Source organism: Oncorhynchus masou, chromosome 29 (genome assembly GCF_036934945.1).
Source record: "Oncorhynchus masou masou isolate Uvic2021 chromosome 29, UVic_Omas_1.1, whole genome shotgun sequence".
NCBI lineage: Eukaryota > Metazoa > Chordata > Actinopteri > Salmoniformes > Salmonidae > Oncorhynchus > Oncorhynchus masou.
The window spans coordinates 69,771,091-69,785,618 of record NC_088240.1 but is presented as its reverse complement, the minus strand read 5'-3'; the positions used below and the strand labels follow the sequence as shown (position 1 = coordinate 69,785,618).

Here is a 14,528-nt window from a genome sequence, read left to right as displayed (position 1 = left end):
CAGATCATGAAGTACTGTAGCTTCTGGTTACATCACACCCTATTCAGATCATGAAGTACTGTAGCTTCTGGTTACGTCACACCCTATTCAGATCATGAAGTACTGTAGCTTCTGGTTACATCACACCCTATTCCCTCTATAGTGCACTACTTTTGACGAGAGCCCATATACAGTAGAGCGAGCACTATATAGGGAATATACTGTACATACTGCACTGCACATACTCTTGCTTGCACATATACTCTCTTTCACTCACTTACTCTCTCTTTGGCTCTCTTTCTTTTTCTTTCTCGCTCTCTCTTTCTCTCTTTTTTTCTCTCTCTTTCTCTCTCCTTGTATCTCTCTGTGTGTCTCTCTCATATATACACACACAACCACACACTGTCTATCAGGTTCCTGCCGTTCCCCTGGTACTGCTTATACATTCATTGTCTCTAGGAGATAATAAATATAAAGTGCTGATGTCATCATGCCTCGTTCTATCACTCTCTCTTGCTCCCTCGCTCTGCCATGCTGTTTATCATCATAATTTTTCTACCCTCCTAATATGTGATGTTTGTCGTGTCTCCTATGTCCTGTACTCTCTGTCTTTACAAATATCCTGCTCTTCTCCCACTCACTCCCCTTCTCCCTCCCTCTCTCTCTCGCTCTCTTTCACTTCCCTTCTCCCTCTCCCCCCTCTCGCTCTCTCCTTCTCCCTCTCCCTTTCTCTTTCTCATATTATCTCAGTTTTGATGGTACTCCACTCAAATCAAATCAAATTGTATTTGTCACATGCACAGGATACAACAGGTGTAGACCTTATAGTGAAATGCTTACTTATAAGCCCTTAACCAACAATGGAGTTTTAAGAAAAATACCCCCCAAAATAAATAAATAATTCAAGAGCAGCAGGAAAATAGCAATAGTGAGGCTACAGTATATACAAGGGGTACTGGTACAGAGTCAATGTGTTAGTCAAGGAAGTTGAGGTAGTTGAGGTAAAATGTACATGTTGGTAGAGGTCATATGTACACCGGTTAGTCAAGGTAATTGAGGTAATATGTACATGTACGTAGAATTATTAAAGTGACTATGCATGGATAATAACAGAGAGTAGCAGCAGCAGGAGGGGGCAATGCAAATAGACTGGGAAGCCATTTGATTAGATGTTCAGGAGTCTTATGGCCTGGGGGTAGAAGCTGTTTAGAAGCTTCTTGGACCTAGACTTGGCGCTCCGGTACCGCTTGCTGTTCGGTGGCAGAGAGAACAGTCTATGACAGTTTTTAGGGCCTGGTATAGAGGTCCTGGATGGCAGGAAGCTTGGCCCGGTGATGTACTGTACCCTCTGTAGTGCCTTGCGGTCTGAGGCCGAGCAGTTTCCATACCAGGTAGTGATGCAACCAGTCAGGATGCTCTCGATAGTGCAGCTGTACAACCTTTTTAAGATCTGAGGACCCATTCCAAATATTTTCAGTCTCCTGGGAGGGAATAGGTTTTGTCGTGCCCTCTTCACGACTGCCTTGGTGTGCTTGGACCATGTTAGTTTGTTGGTGATGTGGACACCAAGGTACTTGAATTTCTCAACCTGCTCCAATACAGCCCCCTCGATGAGAATGGGGACGTGCTTAGTCCTCCTTTTCCTATAGTCCACAATCATCTCCTTTTTCTTGATCACATTGAGGGAGAAGTTGTTGTCCTTGCACCACACGGTCAGGTCTGTGACCTCCTCCCTATAGGCTGTCTCATCATTGTCGATGATCAGGCCTACCACTGTTGTGTCATCGACAAACTTAATGATGGTGTTGGAGTTGTGCCTGGCCGTGCAGTCATTAGTGAACAGGGAGTACAGGAGGGCACTGATCACGCACCCCTGAGGGGCCCCCGTTTTAAGGATAAGCATGGCGGATGTGTTGTTACCTACCCTTACCACCTGGGAGCAGCACGTCAGAAAGTCAAGGATCCACTTGTCACGGTTTTCTGTAGGTGAAAGAGAGTCAGACCAAAATGCGGCGTCTATTGCGATCCATGTTTAATAAAACTGAAGAAACACGAATCAATACAATAAACATAACGAAAACCGAAACAGCCTAATACTGGTGCAAACTAACAGACCTAAGGACAAAAGGACAATCACCCACAAAACCCAACACCAAACAGGCTACCTAAATATGGTTCCCAATCAGAGACAATGACTAACACCTGCCTCTGATTGAGAACCATATCAGGCCAAACACAGAAACAGACAAACTAGACACACAACATAGAATGCCCACTCAGATCACACCCTGACCATAGAAAACATATAAACATACAAAGCAAACTATGGTGAGGGTGTGACACCACTTGCAGAGGGAGGTGTTTAGTCCCTGGGTCCTTAGCTTTGAGATGAGTGTTGAGGGCACTATGGTTTTGAACGCGGAGCTGTAGTAAATGAATAGCATTCTCACATTGGTGTTCCTTTTGTCCAGGGCAAAAAGAACACCAATGTGAGATTGCATCATCTGTGGATCTGTTGGGGCGGTATTGCACATTGAAGTGGGTCTAGGGTTTCTGGGATAATGGTGTTGTGAGCCATGACCAGCCTTTCAAAGCACTTCATGGCTACAGACAGCTATGGTGGTCTGCTTGAAACATGTTGGTATTACAGACTCAACCAGGGACACATTGAAAATGTCAGTGAAGACACTTGCCAGTTGGTCAGCGCATGCTTGGAGTACATGTCCTGGTAATCCGTCTGGCCCTGCGGCCTTGTGAATGTTGACCTGTTTAAAGGTCTTACTCAAGCCCTGCCACATCCGACGAACGTTGAAGCCGGTGTAGTACGATTCGAACTTAGTCCTGTATTGATGTTTTGCCTGTTTGATGGTTCATCAGAGGGCATATCGGGATTTTTTACAAACTTCCAGGTTAGTCCTGCTTTTTGAAAGCGGCAGCTCTACCCTTTAGCTCAGTACGGATGTTGCCTGTGATCCATGGCTTCTGGTTGGGGTATGTACATACCGTCACTGTGGGGACGACGTCATCGATGCACATATGATGAAGCCAGTGACTGATGTCGTGTACTCCTCAATACCATCGGAAGAGTCCCAGGAACATATTCCAGTCTGTGCTAGCAAAACATCTGCTTCATTTGACCACTTTTTTATATCCCGAGACACTGGTGCTTCCTGCTTTAATTTTTGCTTGTAAACAGGAATCAGGAGGATAGAATTATGGTCAGATTTGGCAAATGGAGGGCGAGGGAGAGCTTTATACGCGTCTCTGTGTGTGAAGACTCTCTTGTTCTTCTCTAATCGTCTGGAGTTAAGGAAGAATTGACTATTTAAATAGGAAACTAACACTGTGGGATAGAAGGGGTCAGATATCTCCAATACATAATTCTTAAAGATTTTGGATAATTAATAAATACTAAAATAACAATTTTCTCGAAATTGCATTATATTCCAGCCCAAGACACCTCCTGCAGTGTGTGGGTTTCGGTGTGGGTGTGTGTACGTGTGTATTTGTGTACGTGTGTGTACTTGTGTATGTGCAAGGTCACCAACATCAAAACCCATGTGGTAGTAGATTATTTATAGAGGAATGCTCTCTCTCTTACTCTCTCTCTCCCGCTCTCTCTCCCTCCCTCTCTCTCTCCCTCCCTCTCTCTCTCCCTCATTTCAATTCAAAGGGCTTTATTGGCATAGGAAACATATGTTTACATTGCCAAACAAGTTAAATAGTTAATAAACAAAGGTAACATGAACAATCATAATGTACAGTAAACATTATACTCACAAAACAGGAATAGAGACATTTCAAATGTCATATTATGGCTATGTACAGTGTTACAACAATATACATAGCTACCCCTCTCTCTCTCTCTCTCTGCCTGCTGTCCTGCTCTCTGTTTAACACACACTGAGTGTGTTGGTCGGTTTTAACAGGAACAGTAGCCTGGTGTTTTAATGAGGCCATAACCCTCCGGTGTGTGTGTGCATTTACATGTGTGCGTGTCCTTTTTCTGAGTCCCTTGCCGAGCCAGTAACATGTGTTTCTATAACACATCAGATAAAAATAACCAACAATTGAGAGAGAGAGAGAGAGAGAGAGAGAGAGAGAGAGAGAGAGAGAGAGAGAGAGAGAGAGAGAGAGAGAGAGAGAGAGAGAGAGAGAGAGAGAGAGAGAGAGAGAGAGAGAGAGAGAGAGAGAGAGAGAGAGAGAGAGAGAGAGAGAGAGAGAGAGAGAGAGAGAGAGAGAGAGAGAGAGAGAGAGAGAGAGAGAGATCTCCTTTGCCTGGACCTACACATACCCCTGTCCGAGAGAGAGAGATCTCCTTTGCCTGGACCTACACATACCCCTGTCCTGCCCAGTCCTGGGTTAACCTTCACAGTGGAAGAAAGTTTGTGCATGTTGTTGTGTTTGTGTGTATTTAAGTAGGTGTGTGCATGTACACACACTGCACACAATGAACTCTGCATGAGAGCAGTTTTCATTCTCACTTGCTTCCAGTATGAGTAAACAATCAATTATTGAAGCAGGATTTGGTCTGAGGGCTGCAGATAACATGACATACACAACCACAGAACCAACTGTTGAAATAAAGATAGTGCCTCTGTTTATGGGGAGATTGTTTGAGTTATGCAAATGATTAACCCAGGCAGACACAATGGTACAAGTATGCAAGCACTTGTGTGAGTCTGACATGGCACCCTATTCCCTATACAGTACACTACTTTTGACCAGGTCTCCTTTCTAATAGGGAATATGGTGGCATTTTGGACTCACCCTTGTGTTGTGTGAAGGCAGAAGTAAATGAATTATTTTAGGCGACAGTTATTGGGAGTTATTGGGAATATCCCCTTTGCTCATTCTGAAACAGTCATCAACCACTAAACATTTAACCTTGACTGACAATCCATTGATTTGGTTGTGCTAGACAGTGTAGTCTGACTGGGTGAATTATTCCCTGAGTAGTCAATAGATGAATATAGAGAATAGATGGTTGTAATGCCGTTCTGTGACCTCAGAAGGGATCCTATGACAGGGAAGTGCTGTGTTGTCAGTCTGGAGTCATAATAGACACTGTAGTAGTGGGATTCCTACTTTCAATTCCACATTATGTAGAGCTTGATGCAGAACAGCACTTGCTTTAAACTATGTGTGTTGTTGTTTGTAAGGAAGGAAGCATCACATCCTCTCAGCATCACATCACATGTCCCACTGCATTAGAGCCTGCTCCCAATGCCAATTTGGTCCATATAGACTACTCGGGTTTAACCATGGATATAGAGCTCCCCCTTCAGGAAATGCAGTGTAAATGCAATCATTCTTAGCCAATCATGGCGGTATCATGTTGATGTGTGATTTGATCCTCATAGGTGATCTCTCTATCTTTCTCTCTCTCCAGCCTCCACGCAGAATCCCTGTGGTTCTTTGCAGGCTGTGACTAGGGCTGTTTGCAGGCTTTGACAAGGCTGTGGTGGTGGAGAGTGCAGCTGGCTTTGGCCTGGTTGATTTAAATGGGCAGTCTTGCTCTATTTTCTGTCACTCACTCACTCACTCACTCACTCACTCTTGCTCTCTCTCTCTCCCTCCAGAGGACGTCCTGAGTAAGGATGCAGGGGAATGTGCAATCTGCCTTGAGGAGCTGGTACAGGGAGACACCATTGCTCGCCTGCCCTGTCTCTGCATATACCACAAAGGGTAAGTCCCCCTCTCTCTCCCCCTTCTTTCTATATACCTCTCTCATTCTCTCCACCTCTCTCTATCACAAAATGTTTCTGTACAACCTAAGACAAGAGGGATCTCTCCTGTTTTCCTCAACCGGTACGTGTATGCATCATCTTTCCTGCTCTCTCTCTCTGTCTCCCTCCCCTTCCCTTCTTTTGTTCTGTATACAGTGCATTTACAAAGTATTCAGATCCCTTGACTTTTCCACATTTTGTTACGTTACAGCCTTATTCTAAAATGGATTCAATTGTCTTTTTCACCCTCATCAATCTACAAACAATACTCGTTAATGACAAAGCATAAACAGGTTTTAGTTCATTGTTGCTTAAATACAGTGCCTTGCGAAAGTATTCGGCCCCCTTGAACTTTGCGACCTTTTGCCACATTTCAGGCTTCAAACATAAAGATATAAAACTGTATTTTTTTGTGAAGAATCAACAACAAGTGGGACACAATCATGAAGTGGAACGACATTTATTGGATATTTCAAACTTTTTTTAAAAATCAAAAACTGAAAAATTTTGCACGCCCAATTTTTCCGTTTTTGATTTGTTAAAAAAGTTTGAAATATCCAATAAATGTCGTTCCACTTCATGATTGTGTCCCACTTCGCAAGGCACTGTACATACATACATGGTTACTAGAGGTCGGACGATTATGATTTTTCAACGCCGATACCGATTATTGGAGGACCAAAAAAGCCGATACCGATTAATCTGTCTATTTTTTTTAATTTAATTTATTTGTAATAATGACAGTTACAACAATACTGAGTTAACACTTATTTTAACTTAATATAATACATCAATAAAATCAATTTAGCCTCAAATAAATAATGAAACATGTTCAATTTGGTTTAAATAATGCAAAAACAAAGTATTAGAGAAAAAAATAATATGTGCCAATATGCAATATGAGCCATGTAAAAATGTGTGCCATGTAAAAAAGCTAACGTTTAAGTTCCTTGTTCAGAACATGAGAACATATGAAAGTTGGTGGTTCCTTTTAACATGAGACTTCAAAATTCCAAGGTAAGAGGTTTTAGGTTGTAGTTAATATAGTGTTTATAAGACTATTTCTCTCTATACCATTTATATTTCATATACCTTTGACTATTGGATGTTCTTATAGGCACTATAGTATTGCCAGTGTAACAGTATAGCTTCCGTCCCCCTCCTCGCCCCTACCTGGGCTCGAACCAGGAACTCATCGACAACAGCCACACTCGAAGCATCGTTACCCATCGCTCCACAAAAGCCGCGGCCCTTGCAGTGCAAGGGGAATAACTACTCCAAATCTAAAAGCGAGTGACGTTTGAAACGATATTAGCGCACACCCAGCTAACTAGCTAGCCATTTCACATTGGTCATAAACAGCGCTGTGCTTGCGAAGAGCTGCTGGCAAAACACACAAAAGTGCTGTTTGAATGAATGATTACAGGCCTGCTGCTGCTCAGTCAGACTGCTCTATCAAATCAGACTTAATTATAACATAATAACACGCAGAAATACGAGCCTTTGGTCATTAATATGGTCGAATCCAGAAACTATCATTTCGAAAACAAAACGTTTATTATTTCAGTGAAGTACGGAACCGTTCGGTATTTTATCTAACGGGTGGCATCCCTAAGTCTAAATATTCTTGTTACATTGCACAACATTCAATGTTATGTCATAATTACATAACATTCTGGCAAATTAGTTCGCAATGAGCCAGGCAGCCCAAACTGTTGCATATACCCTGACTCTGCGTGCAATGAACGCAAGAGAAATTACACAATTTCACCTGGTTAATATTGCCTGGTAAACTGGATTAGTAGTTATAAAAAGTGATTAGGATTGATTGTTTTTTATAAGATAAGTTTAATGCTAGCTAGCAATTTACCTTGGCTTTTACTGCATTCGCGTAACAGGCAGGCTACTCGTGGAGTGCAATGGTTAGAGCGTTGGACTAGTTAACTGTACGGTTGCCAGATTGGATCCCCTGAGCTGACAAGGTGAAAATCTGTCATTCTGCCCCTGAACAAGGCAGTTAACCCACCGGTCCTAGGCCGTCATTGAAAATAAGAATGTGTTCTTTAACTGACTTGCCTAGTTAAATCACTTGAGTGGGTTGAGTCACTGATGTGATCTTCCTGTCTGGGTTGGTGCCCCCCCTTGGGTTGTGCCGTGGCGGAGATCTTTGTGGGCTATACTCGGCCTTGTCTCAGGATGGTAAGTTGGTGGTTGAAGATATCCCTCTAGTGGTGTGGGGGCTGTGTTTTGGCAAAGTGGGTGGGGTTATATCCTTCCTTTTTGGCCCTGTCCGGGGGTGTCCTCGGATGGGGCCACAGTGTCTCCTGACCCCTCCTGTCTCAGCCTCCAGTATTTATGCTGCAGTAGTTTATGTGTCGGGGGGGCTAGGGTCAGTTTGTTATATCTGGAGTACTTCTCCTGTCCTATTCGGTGTCCTGTGTGAATTTAAGTGTGCTCTCTCTAATTCTCTCTTTCTTTCTCTCTCTCGGAGGACCTGAGCCCTAGGAACATGCCTCAGGACTTCCTGACATGATGACTCCTTGCTGTCCACAGTCCACCTGGCCGTGCTGCTGCTCCAGTTTCAACTGTTCTGCCTTATTATTATTTGACCATGCTGGTCATTTATGAACATTTGAACATCTTGGCCATGTTTTGTTATAATCTCCACCCGGCAAAGCCAGAAGAGGACTGGCCACCCCACATAGCCTGGTTCCTCTCTAGGTTTCTTCCTAGGTTTTGGCCTTTCTAGGGAGTTTTTCCTAGCCACCGCTCTTCTACACCTGCATTGCTTGCTGTTTGGGGTTTTAGGCTGGGTTTCTGCACAGCACTTTGAGATATCAGCTGATGTACGAAGGGCTATATAAATACATTTTATTTAATTTTATTTGAAATAAAGGTCTAAATTTTTTTTTTTTTAAATGGAAATCGGCGCCCAAAAATACCTATTTCCGATTGTCATGAAAACTTGTAATCGGCCCTAATTAATCGGCCGTTCCGATTAATCGGTCGACTTCTAATACATACACACACATACATACACACCCATACATACGTACACCATTTTCCTCTTCCCGCTCGGCGCTTCTCTGACCCCATCCCCATCACTGCGTCTCTCAATACATACATTTTAAACAAACTTACAAACAGAAATGATACAAAAAAAGCTCAGTTTAAACCAAGAAGTTAGGTTCCACACATGGAATGTACAGTGTAATTCTGAAATACATAGATCACCACCATTCTAACAGAATCCTTGCAGCATAATAGCTGATACCTCAGGTTCTAGGTAATTTAGATAAGGTTCCCATACTTTGTAGAACTGGTCTGTTTTAGAATGCAATGCACATGTCAGATATTCCCGAGGCACCCATTCAAATAGTATCTTATGCCAATCTTTAATAGATGGAGCCTTATCACTAATCCACTGTAAAAGGATGGTTTTCCTCGCTGCAAAGGTAAGGATGTTGTAAAGCCTCCTCTTACCCACAGAAGTAACATGCCTACTAGGGAGACCCAACAGTGAAGAAACTGGGTCCAATTCTAGATCAACCCCTAGGATCTTTTCAATTTCTTGCAGAACACCAGAACCAGTATCTTTGTATTTTGGTACATGACCATAAACAATGTGTTAGGGTGCCTGTATCAGTTTTGCATTTAAGACACAGAGGAGAAGAGGAAGAGGGGCTAAAAGCATGTCTGCGATTTGGGGATATATGCAATCTGTGTATTGTTCTTAATTGGATTGCTCTAGTACGATTACATATAGATATTGTTTTTGCATATCTCCAAATGTCCTCCCACATCTCTTCATCAATAGTAACAGACAATTCTTTCTCCCACACTTGTTTCACCCTCTGTGTGTTGACAGCAGAAAAGGTCCTTAAAGCATCATAAAACAGACTTACAGACATTTTCCTTTGTGGGAAAAAAAGCATTCTTTCAATGGCAGACATATCAGGGTTAGCAATTAAGGTGGTGCTCTTCAGAATATAATGTCTTACTTGTAGGAAGCGGGAAAAGTCCTGCTTTGGGAGTCGATATTTCTCGACCATCTGCTCAAATGACAATAAAATCTTATCGGCAAATAAATAATTTAGTCTGTGTATGCCCTTATTAAGCCAAAAGTTAAAGCCAGCATCCAGCAATCCTGGACTAAAATCTGGGTTGTTAAGAATTGGGGTAAGAGCAGAGGTTATTTTGGACCTTCCCAGGAAGAGTTGAACTGACCTCCATACTTTGAGTGTGTTAAGTGTAATGGGATTATTGCAGTGATCTTCTACAGACTTGAAACTTCTGAAAAATAAAAGATCCTGTAAGGGGTATTTTGAAAGAGAAGTCTCAATAGAGGAGTCATCGTTTGTGATCCAGTCAGAAATATAACATAGGTGGGCACACCACTGATAGAACCTGATATTGGGAAGATCTAAGCCGCCCATAGAACTTGGCAGTGTTTACTCCATATAAAGGTACTTAGCCATCCATTTACATCCTTTATTACCTTATTGGAGAGTAATACTGGGATCATTTGGATTAGTTTCCGGTTCCGGGTTGGAGCGAGCGGTCGCATCTACACTTCGGTCCGCAGGTAGTATAACTTTTCATTACATTTCATTATAGTACAACGGTTTGATTTGTCTAATCTTAGCAACTTCTTCTTAGCTAGCTACATAGCCGTCTTTGTATCAAAGATAATTGCGTAATTATCGTATTTCGTCGTCCTAACGTATCTGCCCAGCAGCTAGCTAACGTCCACTAGCACTGTAGAAACTATTACACTCAACGACTCGATTAGTGTAGTGTTAGCTAGCTACATAGTTGTCTTTGCTGTCTTCGTATCCAAGGTAATTGTGTAGTTTAGAGTGTGTAGACTTAGAGTGATTATCTTAATTTACCGAGGTTAGCTAGCCAGCTACTTGTCGTCCTTAACGTAGGAGTTACTGCTAGCTAGCTAGCCAACAGCTAGCCAACGTCTTCCGATTTGAACTTCAACAACCCGGTCAACATTCCGCCTCGCTCCACAGGTAGTATCACATTTTCATTTCACTTCATTACAGTACAACGGTTTGATTTGTTTGATCGTAGCTAGCTAGCTACATAGCCGTCTTTGTATCTAAGACAATTGTGTAGTCTGGAGCGATTTTCTAGGTTAGCTAGCCAGCTATTGTCGTTCTTTTAACGTAACGTTACGTAATCAACACTGCTAGCTAGCCAGCTAGCCCCCGAATAGCAGCACTGTAGAAACTATTACACTCGACGGAACGACTTGATTAGTGTAGTGTCAACAACGTAGCCACTGCCAGCTAGCCTACTCCAGCAGTACTGTATCATTTCAATCATTTTAGTCAATAAGATTCTTGCTACGTAAGCTTAACGTTCTGAACATTCGATAAGTGTAGTCCACTTGTCATTCCAATCTCCTTTGCATTAGCGTAGCCTCTTCTGTAGCCTGTCAACTATGTGTCTATCTATCCCTGTTCTCTCCTCTCTGCACAGACCATACAAACGCTCCACACCGCGTGGCCGCGGCCACCCTAATCTGGTGGTCCCAGCGCGCACGACCCACGTGGAGTTCCAGGTCTCCGGTAGCCTCTGGAACTGCCGATCTGCGGCCAACAAGGCAGAGTTCATCTCAGCCTATGCCTCCCTCCAGTCCCTCGACTTCTTGGCACTGACGGAAACATGGATCACCACAGACAACACTGCTACTCCTACTGCTCTCTCTTCGTCCGCCCACGTGTTCTCGCACACCCCGAGAGCTTCTGGTCAGCGGGGTGGTGGCACCGGGATCCTCATCTCTCCCAAGTGGTCATTCTCTCTTTCTCCCCTTACCCATCTGTCTATCGCCTCCTTTGAATTCCATGCTGTCACAGTTACCAGCCCTTTCAAGCTTAACATCCTTATCATTTATCGCCCTCCAGGTTCCCTCGGAGAGTTCATCAATGAGCTTGATGCCTTGATAAGCTCCTTTCCTGAGGACGGCTCAACTCTCACAGTCCTGGGCAACTTTAACCTCCCCACGTCTACCTTTGACTCATTCCTCTCTGCCTCCTTCTTTCCACTCCTCTCCTCTTTTGACCTCACCCTCTCACCTTCCCCCCCTACTCACAAGGCAGGCAATACGCTCGACCTCATCTTTACTAGATGCTGTTCTTCCACTAACCTCATTGCAACTCCCCTCCAAGTCTCCGACCACTACCTTGTATCCTTTTCCCTCTCGCTCTCATCCAACACTTCCCACACTGCCCCTACTCGGATGGTATCGCGCCGTCCCAACCTTCGCTCTCTCTCCCCCGCTACTCTCTCCTCTTCCATCCTATCATCTCTTCCCTCTGCTCATACCTTCTCCAACCTATCTCCTGATTCTGCCTCCTCAACCCTCCTCTCTTCCCTTTCTGCATCCTTTGACTCTCTATGTCCCCTATCCTCCAGGCCGGCTCGGTCCTCCCCTCCCGCTCCGTGGCTCGACGACTCATTGCGAGCTCACAGAACAGTGCTCCGGGCAGCCGAGCGGAAATGGAGGAAAACTCGCCTCCTGCGGACCTGGCATCCTTTCACTCCCTCCTCTCTACATTTTCCTCCTCTGTCTCTGCCGCTAAAGCCACTTTCTTCCACTCTAAATTCCAAGCATCTGCCTCTAACCCTAGGAAGCTCTTTGCCACCTTCTCCTCCCTCCTGAATCCTCCTCCCCCTCCCCCCTCCTCCCTCTCTGCAGATGACTTCGTCAACCATTTTGAAAAGAAGGTCGACAACATCCGATCCTCGTTTGCTAAGTCAAACGACACCGCTGGTTCTGATCACACTGCCCTACCCTGTGCTCTGACCTCTTTCTCCCCTCTCTCTCCAGATGAAATCTCGCTTCTTGTGACGGCCGGCCGCCCAACAACCTGCCCGCTTGACCCTATCCCCTCCTCTCTTCTCCAGACCATTTCCGGAGACCTTCTCCCTTACCTCACCTCGCTCATCAACTCATCCCTGACCGCTGGCTACGTCCCTTCCGTCTTCAAGAGAGCGAGAGTTGCACCCCTTCTGAAAAAACCTACACTCGATCCCTCCGATGTCAACAACTACAGACCAGTATCCCTTCTTTCTTTTCTCTCCAAAACTCTTGAACGTGCCGTCCTTGGCCAGCTCTCCCGCTATCTCTCTCAGAATGACCTTCTTGATCCAAATCAGTCAGGTTTCAAGACTAGTCATTCAACTGAGACTGCTCTTCTCTGTATCACGGAGGCGCTCCGCACTGCTAAAGCTAACTCTCTCTCCTCTGCTCTCATCCTTCTAGACCTATCGGCTGCCTTCGACACTGTGAACCATCAGATCCTCCTCTCCACCCTCTCCGAGTTGGGCATCTCCGGTGCGGCCCACGCTTGGATTGCATCCTACCTGACAGGTCGCTCCTACCAGGTGGCGTGGCGAGAATCTGTCTCCTCGCCACGCGCTCTCACCACTGGTGTCCCCCAGGGCTCTGTTCTAGGCCCTCTCCTATTCTCGCTATACACCAAGTCACTTGGCTCTGTCATAACCTCACATGGTCTCTCCTATCATTGCTATGCAGACGACACACAATTAATCTTCTCCTTTCCCCCTGCTGATGACCAGGTGGCGAATCGCATCTCTGCATGTCTGGCAGACATATCAGTGTGGATGACGGATCACCACCTCAAGCTGAACCTCGGCAAGACGGAGCTGCTCTTCCTCCCGGGGAAGGACTGCCCGTTCCATGATCTCGCCATCACGGTTGACAACTCCATTGTGTCCTCCTCCCAGAGCGCTAAGAACCTTGGCGTGATCCTGGACAACACCCTGTCGTTCTCAACTAACATCAAGGCGGTGGCCCGTTCCTGTAGGTTCATGCTCTACAACATCCGCAGAGTACGACCCTGCCTCACACAGGAAGCGGCGCAGGTCCTAATCCAGGCACTTATCATCTCCCGTCTGGATTACTGCAACTCGCTGTTGGCTGGGCTCCCTGCCTGTGCCATTAAACCCCTACAACTCATCCAGAACGCCGAAGCCCGTCTGGTGTTCAACCTTCCCAAGTTCTCTCACGTCACCCCGCTCCTCCGCTCTCTCCACTGGCTTCCAGTTGAAGCTCGCATCCGCTACAAGACCATGGTGCTTGCCTACGGAGCTGTGAGGGGAACGGCACCGCAGTACCTCCAGGCTCTGATCAGGCCCTACACCCAAACAAGGGCACTGCGTTCATCCACCTCTGGCCTGCTCGCCTCCCTACCACTGAGGAAGTACAGTTCCCGCTCAGCCCAGTCAAAACTGTTCGCTGCTCTGGCCCCCCAATGGTGGAACAAACTCCCTCACGACGCCAGGACAGCGGAGTCAATCACCACCTTCCGGAGACACCTGAAACCCCACCTCTTCAAGGAATACCTAGGATAGGATAAAGCAATCCTTCTCACCCCCCTTAAATGATTTAGATGCACTATTGTAAAGTGGCTGTTCCACTGATGTCAGAAGGTGAATTCACCAATTTGTAAGTCGCTCTGGATAAGAGCGTCTGCTAAATGACTTAAATGTAAATGTAAATGTAAAGTAGTCTAGGTAAAATGTTCATTTCAAGAGGGATATTCTACCTAACCAAGATATTGGGAGAGAGTTCCAGCGCTCCAGATCCTGTCTTATTGTAGCAAACAAGGGAACAAAATTAGCTTTGTACATTTGCTGGAATTTAGGAGTTACAAATATACCCAGATACAGAAATCCTGAGGGAGACAATTTAAAAGGGAAGGGGGGAGAAGTATTAGGTACAGAGTGAAGGTTACCAAGTGGCATAGCCTCTGATTTAGTTAAGTTAATCTTGTAGCCTGA

At 45.0% G+C, this 14,528-nt stretch overlaps 1 protein-coding gene across 1 annotated transcript in view; it reads left to right on the top strand.

Moving 5' to 3' along the window:
• Positions 1-14,528, top strand: part of LOC135520421 (E3 ubiquitin-protein ligase znrf2-like) — an 80,056-nt gene that overhangs the window by 58,821 nt on the left and 6,707 nt on the right. The window contains exon 3 of the mRNA XM_064945977.1: positions 5,562-5,667. Coding sequence (XP_064802049.1) covers positions 5,562-5,667 — 106 coding nt within the window. The remainder of the gene's footprint in view (positions 1-5,561; positions 5,668-14,528) is intronic.